The 10,363-nt window shown below is 42.3% G+C and overlaps 1 protein-coding gene across 1 annotated transcript in view; it reads left to right on the plus strand.

The window, feature by feature from the left end:
* PMS2 (PMS1 homolog 2, mismatch repair system component) overlaps positions 1 to 10,147 on the plus strand; it is a 43,050-nt gene extending 32,903 nt beyond the window's left edge. Inside the window, exon 15 of the mRNA XM_073648006.1 lies at positions 9,870 to 10,147. Coding sequence (XP_073504107.1) covers positions 9,870 to 10,010 — 141 coding nt within the window. The 3' untranslated portion in view covers positions 10,011 to 10,147. The remainder of the gene's footprint in view (positions 1 to 9,869) is intronic.
* Positions 10,148 to 10,363: the final 216 nt, after the last annotated feature.

A 10,363-nucleotide genomic window follows, 5' to 3' on the forward strand; every position in this document is an offset into this window, starting at 1 on the left:
TTGCAAGGCCACAGGAGACAAGAAGTCTGACACATAGTCAATGCCTAGAGAGGATGGTGCAGGAGTATCTCCAAGTGAACATCGAAGCCATGACTGTGTCACTGGACCCTTGCTCATTTTGGTATTCCAATCTGGAAAAATGGCCGGAGCTCGCCACTCACGCCTTGGAGATCTTTTCATGCCCTGCAGCCAGTGTTCTCTCTGAACGTGTGTTCAGTGCTGCTGATGGTGTGCTGACAGATAAGCGCACGCGGCTGTCCACTGAGAATGTAGACAGACTCACGTTCATAGAGATGAACAAATCATGGATTCGCAAGGACTTTTCTAATCCTGTGTTATCCTTGGGAGGCTAAAAGCTTGAGGATTTGGTAATATCACCTCACCAACCATTTTAAGCAACTGTGGGGCAATTGATGCCACTTAACCCTAGAACGCATGACCATAAAAATCTACACTTTCATATACCTGGGGCCTTTTAGGCCCTTGTGCAAATAACATTGAATAACTCAAACTCAAATGACAAACAACTATATACATGAAGAATACCTAGAGTTTCAAAATTCTAAGTAAAGTAATCTTGCAGAAAATAGAAAACAATTAACAGGGCGGGACTGCGAGGCCCCAGGTATGCGTTCTAGGGTTAAGTGGTGTCTGTGCCACAATTTTGGGAAAAAATGGAAACTCTTTTTGGAGTCCCCTTGCTGTGTCTTACGTGACGTTGGCATCGTCAATTCCAGGTGGGTTGGGTCGCTCCCCCCCCCCTTTTAACTGTAAGAAACTACATACACTATGGCTTGGGGTAACACAGATGATTGAGTCTGAAGAGCTGTTTACTCAGAGGTCTGCTCCAAATCTTCAGTGTCTGCTAGTCAGCGTAGAATTTTTAACTGCATCTAGCCTAGGCAATACTTTGGGCGTAGTAGCCCAGCTGCGAAGCAAGCTGCACCGCCTGTGTATCTAATAAGAATTTTTAAATGCATCTAGCCTAGGCAGACTGTGGGGACCCCCAACCAAACCCAGACGCTCAGCCCCCCTACCGCCCCCCTTTTCTTGACAATACAATAATGTAACTCTTACAACTGGATGGGTGAGGATCGGTCACAGCTTTATTAACTCTTTATACTCATTCCATTAGAAAGACATTTTATTTCTAAAATAATTCAGCTTGTTGCAGCATGCCCTGGGTCTCCACTCCGGCAACTTGGCCAACAAGTGTAACTCTCCAACATGTCCTTTCTATTTCCAGGCCACGGAGGATCCTGCGTACTCGTATGCAGGACTCTGACCCCCACCCATCACTCTTAACGCTTGTTCCACTCCGTCCTGGAGTCCTGACAGGAATATGTCCAGTCCAATATCCATTAAGTGAACACCGTCGGGCCGTATGAGGCCTGCTTTATCTCCTTCCAGTTGTCGGTGTCGTACCACTACACCGCCTCTGTCTCTTCTAAATTTTGCCATCCGAATATTTATTACCCGCCTTGTCCGTTCGATGGCCGTGATGTCTCGCGCACCTTGCCATACCGCTATCGGCACAATCTCTGACCATACTATAGCTAGTTTTGTGAAAAATTCTCTGAAGCGCTCAGTGTCTAGTTTCATTATTGCCATTAGTTATGCGCTCTTGTGATGACCTAGGTTGTTTCCCCCGGCCTGTATAACTAAGATGACCAGACATCTTGCCTCTCTCCCTACCTTGATTACCTCCATTAGTACCTGTGGCCATAGCAGGCCTCTAATACCTCTCCAGTTGAAATATGTGTTATGAAACTCTAATTTCCTCCCGCCTGGGCGGACTTTCGCCCTTTAATCTGCCCAATATATATACGAGTGGCCTATCACCCACACTGTTGGCTTAGCGTCACCTGTAAAAGAAACAAACCACGTTAGGATAACAAGTCCGGTCTTATGTATCTTGCCAAACACGTGGATCACCATCTCTCTATCCTCTGAACTTCCGTTTCTGACAGTCCTGCTCTTGCTGCTTCTGTGGCCGCGCCTATGCGGAATGAGTGTGTCCCGTAATCTTTGGGGTGGTTCCCTGCCGATGTTATGCATTTATTAAATATAGCTTGGAACTGGTATCTTGCTAATGGCGTCCCATCAATGTGTGATAGGAACACATTACTTTGTGATCTGATGGTTAGATATGGTTTTACTATTGTTACCCGACTCAGTGTACCGTTTGTGGGTTGTAGAAGTACCCAAGTGCCCCTGCCCGCTGGAACCATTTTCGATTTGTGTATGCGTAGACGTATTGCATTATTGGCTATGACTACGTCCTGGTGTAATAAGCCTCCACTGGTGCTAATTTTGGATTGAGGGACTAATTCGCTTATGCATAGCGCCCCGAAGAAGGCGATCACAAATGCAGTAGACAGTAGTGTTGCTTCAAATTGTGAGTGTCATGTTAATGGTGTTAGGGATATGATGTGAGAAATCAGTTTTAGTGACACGGGACGGGACGTCTACACTCCTGACTTGGCTGACCCCTTTTCCACCCTTTTATGGATTGTCTGATGATGAATCTTTGTCACATCTCCCCAATTCAGTAGTTGGAAGTGAAATGCTACTCCGGTCAGACACCGCTGCGCTGACGCCCCTGATATGCCCCTCATCATTAGCTGGTGGAGAAATTCTATGGTGACTTGTGATCTGGCTTGTTCACATTGGTCAACCCGTCTGCCTGCTACTAGTCGTGTCCACTCTTCCCATGCCTTACCGTATGCTTGCCACGTCGACGGGGCAACTGACGCTCTGATTAATGGCATCAACTATTCGCCACTAGATCCCATAGGGAAGGTGGGCAACTGTTGTCCTGATGGGTGGGCATTGTGGAAGAGCTCTGTTAAAATCTGCCAATTGAATTGTTATAAAGCGTTAGCAGCAGCTTTAGACCCCTCAGCATAGTGGCTAGCGCGGACCCATACATTGTGTTTTAGGCACAGGAATGCTAGCCTGCGTAGTAGGCCTAGCACTGGGAGAGACGATGATGCCATCTTATTAATGCAGTGCGCTAAGCTGGTGTTTTTTGTTATGAAGCGTATATTTTTGTAAGCCAGGAGCGCGCCCCATATTTCTATTGCTACCACTATTGGGAAGAAAAATTATTTTCAGGGCTAGATGCAGCGAAAAATTATTATTAATTGAAAAGCTGGTGGAGCTTGGTATAGATGGCCTAATACAATGAGACCCACACACTGCTAGAAGGCCAAATATTTTTTCAGAGGTAGATGCAGAAAAAAATTATATTCAGTTTGCAACCTTATGGAGGTCAGTATAGATGGACTAATAGAACAAGTCCCACACACAGCTAGAAGGCCAAATATTTTTTCAGAGGTAGATGCAGAAAAAAATTATATTCAGTTTGCAACCTGATGGAGGTCAGTATAGATGACTAATAGAACAAGTCCCACACACAGCTAGAAGGCCAAATATTTTTTCAGAGGTAGATGCAGAAAAAAATTATATTCAGTTTGCAACCTTATGGAGGTCAGTATAGATGACTAATAGAACAAGTCCCACACACAGCTAGAAGGCCAAATATTTTTTCAGAGGTAGATGCAGAAAAAAATTATATTCAGTTTGCAACCTGATGGAGGTCAGTATAGATGGACTAATAGAATGATGCTATGCCCAAAAGATTTTACTTCACTAGGTGCAGTAAAAAAATTGGTATTCTATACACAGGTGGTATATCTTGCAACACAGATAGGCTACTCCACTGACTAACACACTCTGCAATAGGCCAAAAAGGATTAGCTTTGCTAGATTCAGCCAAATGCTGTGAAAAAAACTTGCACAGCACTGGCACAGACCTGCCTGGCAAAAACTGATAGGAACTGATGTAACCTAGTCCTGAAAAGGACTCCAATTACAATTAGTCTTTACTCCCACAATCTATTTAAGAGCACAGACCTGCCTGATAAAAGTCGTAGGAAATGCTGTAACCTAGTCCTTAAAAGGACTGCAATCACAACTATTCCCTACTCCCAAGCTATCTGTAGATTTGTGCGAAAATTGGCTTGAAATTAACAAAGTATAGCGCACACAGCAACAGCGGTGCCGTCTAACACGCAGCTGCAGCAGTGAGAAAATGGTGGCGACGGGGAAAATGGCTTGGTCTTATAGGGCAAGGACATGTGACATACACTGCCAATGACACATGCCCTTGCTTGTGTGAAAAAAAGCACTTCGCTCCGTGTGTGCGCTGCTGATAGGCTGACAGATTGCACCTCCCCACTGCAAATGCGGGAAAGAGAAAAAAAAATGGAGATCTTCATTGTTCCTGCAGAGATCCATCCCCTGCCCCTCCCCCCGCCCCGCTGTACACTCAAACTGCGTATTAACATTAATTTTCATCATTACTGAGAAAAAATCCAGTTATGATTTTGGTGCACGAACAGTTATCGAACATAACCTCGAACAGCCGAATTTTTCTCAAATTGTTCGTGTTCGCCGAACGGCTCGAACACCGCCCAAAACAGCTCGAATTTGAGATTGGCGAACAGTTCGAGTAGAACAACGCTCATCTCTAGTAGTCAACAACCAAAAAGTGTCAGTGATTTGAAAAATTACATTAGAGATGCATTTCAAGAAATTAATACCCAAAGAGACTTATGCAAAAAAGTTTGTTGAAGCGTAAGAGGCGACTTCAAAGCTGTGCAAACTGTAATGGAAAACAGCTTGAGCTCCTGCATTGATAAAATTTAAGGGCTTTTGTATTATTGTTCAGAATAAAATTTCATAGAATCATAGAATCATAGAATGGTAAAGTTGGAAGGGACCTCCTGGGTCATCTGGTCCAACCCCCTGCTCAAAGCAGGATTCACTAGATCATCTCAGACAGATGTCTGTCCAGCCTCTGTTTGAAGACGTCCATTGAAGGAGAACTCACCACCTCTCGTGGCAGCCTGTTCCACTCATTAATCACCCTAACTGTCAAAAAGTTTTTTCTAATATCTAATCTGTGTCTCCTCCCATTTAGTTTCATCCCATTGCTTCTAGTCTTTCCTTGTGCAAATGAGAATAAAGATGATCCTTCTACAATGTGACAGCCCTTGACATATTTGTAGACAGCTATTAAGTCTCCTCTCAGTCTTCTTTTTTGCAAGCTAAACATTCCCAAATCCTGCAACCGTTCCTCATAGGACATAGTTTGCAGACCAGTCACCATTCTGGTCGCTCTTCTCTGAACTTGCTCCAGTTTGTCTATGTCTTTTTTAAAATGTGGTGCCCAAAAATTTAATTGTCAATGTTATGCTTGTGAATATAATTTTATATATAATCAAAATAAATGTTATTATTTTCTGTCCACCTATCTTTTGGACCACCCTGTGTGTATAATATATATATATATATATATATATATATATATAGTACAGACCAAAAGTTTGGACACACCTTCTCATTTAAAGATTTTTCTGTATTTTCATTACTATGAAAATTGTACATTCACACTGAAGGCATCAAAACTATGAATTAACACATGTGGAATTATATACTTAACAAAAAAGTGTTTAACAACTGAAAATATGTCTTGTATTCTAGGTTCTTCAAAGTAGCCACCTTTTGCTTTGATGACTGCTTTGCACACTCTTGGCATTCTCTTGATGAGCTTCAAGAGGTAGTCACTGGAAATGGTCTTCCAACAATCTTGAAGGAGTTCCCAGAGATGCTTAGCACTTGTTGGCCCTTTTGCCTTCACTCTGTGGTCCAGCTCACCCCAAACCATCTCGATTGGGTTCAGGTTTTGTGACTGTGGAGGCCAGGTCATCTGGCGTAGCACCCCATCACTCTCCTTCTTGGTCAAATAGCCCTTACACAGCCTGGAGGTGTGTTTGGGGTCATTGTCCTGTTGAAAAATAAATGATGGTCCAACTAAACACAAACCGGATGGAATAACATGCCGCTGCAAGATGCTGTGGTAGCCATGCTGGATCAGTATGCCTTCAATTTTGAATAAATCCCCAACAGTGTCACCAGCAAAGCACCCCCACACAATCACACCTCCTCCTCCATGCATCACGGTGGGAACCAGGCATGTAGAGTCCATCCGTTCACCTTTTCTGCATCGCACAAAGACACGGTGGTTGGAACCAGAGATCTCAAATTTGGACTCATCAGACCAAAGCACAGATTTCCACTGGTCTAATGTCCATTCCTTGTGTTCTTTAGCCCAAACAAGTCTCTTCTGCTTGTTGCCTGTCCTTGGCAGTGGTTTCCTAGCAGCTATTTTACCATGAAGGCCTGCTGCACAAAGTCTCCTCTTAACAGTTGTTGTAGAGATGTGTCTGCTGCTAGAACTATGCGTGGCATTGACCTGGTCTCTAATCTGAGCTGCTGTTAACCTGAGATTTCTGTGGCTGGTGACTCGGATAAACTTATCCTCAGAAGCAGAGGTGACTCTTGGTCTTCCTTTCCTGGGGCAGTCCTCATGTGAGCCAGTTTCTTTGTAGTGCTTGATGGTTTTTGCAACTGCACTTGGGGACACTTTCAAAGTTTTCCCAATTTTTCGGACTGACTGACCTTCATTTCTTAAAGTAATGATGGCCACTCGTTTTTCTTTACTTAGCTGTTTTTTCTTGCCATAATACAAATTCTAACAGTCTATTCAGTAGGACTATCAGCTGTGTATCCACCAGACTTCTGCACAACACAACTGATGGTCCCAACCCCATTTATAAGGCAAGAAATCGCACTTATTAAACCTAACAGGGCACACCTGTGAAGTGAAAACCATTTCCGGTGACTACCTCTTGAAGCTCATCAAGAGAATGCAAAGAGTGTGCAAAGCAGTCATCAAAGCAAAAGGTGGCTACTTTGAAGAACCTAGAATACAAGACATATTTTCAGTTGTTTCACACTTTTTTGTTAAGTATATAATTCCACATGTGTTAATTCATAGTTTTGATGCCTTCAGTGTGAATGTACAATTTTCATAGTCATGAAATTACAGAAAAATCTTGAAATGAGAAGGTGTGTCCAAACTTTTGGTCTGTACTGTGTGTATATATACACTGTGTGCAGAATTATTAGGCAGGTTGTATTTTAGAGGATTATTTTTATTATTGATCAATAACTATGTTCTCAATCAACCCAAAAGACTCATAAATATCCAAGCTTAATATTTTTGAAAGGTGGAGTGTTTTTTTTTTCGATTTGGCTATCTTAGGAGGATATCTGTTTGTGCAGGTAACTATTACTGTGCAGAATTATTAGGCAACTTAATAAAAACCAAATATAATCCCATCTCACTTGTTTATTTTCACCAGGTAAACCAATATCAGTGCACAAAATTTAGAAATAAACATTTCTGACATGCAAAAACAAAAACCAAAAAAATTAGTGATGAATATAGCCATCTTTCTTTATGATGACACTCAACAGCCTTCCAACCATAGATTCTTTCAGTTGTTTGATCTGTTTTCGATCAACATTGCGGGCAGCAGCCACCACAGCCTCCCAGACACTGTTCCGAGAGGTGTACTGTTTTCCCTCCCTGTAGATCTCACATTTTATGATGGACCACAGGTTCTCTATGGGGTTCAGATCAGGTGAACAAGGGGGCCATGTCATTATTTTTTCTTCTTTTAGACCTTTACTGGCCAGCCACGCTGTGGAGTAGTTGGATGCACGTGATGGAGCATTGTCCTGCATGAAAATCATGTTTTTCTTGAACGATACCGACTTCTTCCTGTACCACTGCTTGAAGAAGTTGTCTTCCAGAAACTGGCAGTAGGTCTGGGAGTTGAGCTTCACTCCATCCTCAACCCGAAAAGGTCCCACAAGTTCATCTTTGATGATACCAGCCCATACCAGTACCCCACCTCCACCTTGCTGGCATCTGAGTCGGAGTGGAGCTCTCTGCCCTTTATTGATCCAGCCTCTGGCCCATCCATCTGGCCCATCAAGAGTCACTCTCATTTCATCAGTCCATAAAACCTTTGAAAAATCAGTCTTAAGATATTTCTTGGCCCATTCTTGACGTTTTATCTTATGTTTCTTGTTCAAAGGTGGTCTTTTTTCAGCCTTCCTTACCTTGGCCATGTCCCTGAGTATCGCACACCTTGTGCTTTTTGATACTCCAGTAACGTTGCAGCTCTGAAATATGGCAAAACTGGTGGAGAATGGCATCTTGGCAGCTTCACGCTTGATTTTTCTCAATTCATGGACAGTTATTTTGCGCCTTTTTGGCCAACACGCTTCTTGCGACCCTGTTGGCTATTTGCCATGAAACGCTTGATTGTTCGGTGATCACGCTTCAAAAGTTTGGAAATTTCAAGACTGCTGCATCCCTCTGCAAGACATCTCACAATTTTGGACTTTTCAGAGCCCGTCAAATCTCTCTTCTGACCCATTTTGCCAAAGGAAAGGAAGTTGCCTAATAATTAAGCACACCTTATATAGGGTGTTGATGTCATTAGTCAACACCCCTCCTCATTACAGAGATGCACATCATCAGATTTACTTAATTGGTAGTTGGCTCTCAAGGCTATGCAGCTTGGAGTAGGACAACATGTATAAAAAGTATCAAAGTGATCAAAATACTCATTTGCCTAATAATTCTGCACGCGGTGTGTGTGTGTGTGTGTATATATATTTATTACACTGCTCAAAAAAATAAGGGAAACTCTTAAACAACAGAATATAACTGCAAGTAAATCAAACTTCTGTGAAATCAAACTGTCCAATTAGGAAGCAACACTGATTGACAATCAATTTCACATGCTGTTGTGCAAATGGAATAGACAATAGATGGAAATTATTGGCAATTATCAAGACACCCTCAATAAAGGAGTGGTTCTGCAGGTGGGGACCACAGACCACATCTCAGTACCAATGCTTTCTGGCTGATGTTTTGGTCACTTTTGAATGTTGGTTGTGCTTTCACACTCGTGGTAGCATGAGACGGACTCTACAACCCACAGAAGTTGCTCAGGTAGTGCAGCTCATCCAGGATGGCACATCAATGCGAGCTGTGGCAAAAAGGTTTTCTGTGTCTGTCAGCGTAGTGTCCAGAGGCTGTGTAAGGGCTATTTGACCAAGATGGAGAGTGATGGGGTGCTACGCCAGATGACCTGGCCTCCACAGTCACCAGACCTGAACCCAATCGAGATGGTTTGGGGTGATCTGGACCGCAGAGTGAAGGCAAAAGGGCCAACAAGTGCTAAGCATCTCTGGGAACTCCTTCAAGGTTGTTGGAAGACCATTTCCGGTGACTACCTCTTGAAGCTCATCAAGAGAATGCCAAGAGTGTGCAAAGCAGTCATCAAAGCAAAAGGTGGCTACTTTGAAGAACCTAGAATATAAGACATATTTTCAGTTGTTTCACACTTTTTTGTTAACTATATAATTCCACATGTGTTAATTCATAGTTTTGATGCCTTCAGTGTGAATGTACAATTTTCATAGTCATGAAAATACAGAAAAATCTTTAAATGAGGTGTGTCTAAACTTTTGGTCTGTACGGTGTGTATATAATATATATATATATATATATATATATATATATATATATATATATATATATATATATATATATATATATATATATATATACATACATACAATCTCTCCCAGGGATTATATATGATAAAATTCAAGACAACATTCAATGAATGAAGCAGAGGTTGAGTGTGTGCACCTAGACGGACCTCTGCAGAGCTTTGTTCGAGTGATTGCTGCAGGTTTCAGTGGTGGAACCCTGAGCGATGGGTGAAATTTTTCGTTTCTGCGAATACCCTTTTAACAACACCACTACTAAACAGCCTGAAGCCTCACCATACAAGGTGTCCGAGCAGTAAGACCTTTTGATTTTGGCAATACCCCATTAAGGTTTCATGATCTTATTCTTTTTTTGTCAACAGGTGATGATTGGTACAGCCTTAAACACTCATGAAATGAGGAAACTGGTGGCTCACATGGGAGAAATTGAGCAGCCATGGAACTGTCCCCACGGGAGGCCGACGATGCGGCACCTCGCCAGCCTGGATCTGATTGACTTCTGAGTAATGTACCGGGCACAGAGGGCAAGAGGCTCGATTTATAGGTTTTATGGTTCTATATTACCACAGCAGCCAAACCCCCTGGTTTTATTTCACAACAGACTGTATTTTAGGCTTTATCCTATGTAAAAAAAAAAAAAAAAAAATTTTTTTTTACAAAAACCAAAGTTCATGTTTTTTTTATATATTTTTTTGCTATCTTGAAATAAATATTTTATTTATTAGTTTTGCATGTGTTACACTTGTATTTCTGGTGTGTGGTAGGGTGTGAATCTGGCCCTTTTACCATCACATGGGTTGGGTTATGGCAGCCTTGGGAGTAACAGGGAAATGTCAGCAACGTGCCCAAGCTGCCA

This window comes from Phyllobates terribilis, unplaced genomic scaffold (genome assembly GCF_046119375.1).
Source record: "Phyllobates terribilis strain yellow unplaced genomic scaffold, ASM4611937v1 Scaffold_9__5_contigs__length_417890890, whole genome shotgun sequence".
Classification (NCBI taxonomy): domain Eukaryota; kingdom Metazoa; phylum Chordata; class Amphibia; order Anura; family Dendrobatidae; genus Phyllobates; species Phyllobates terribilis.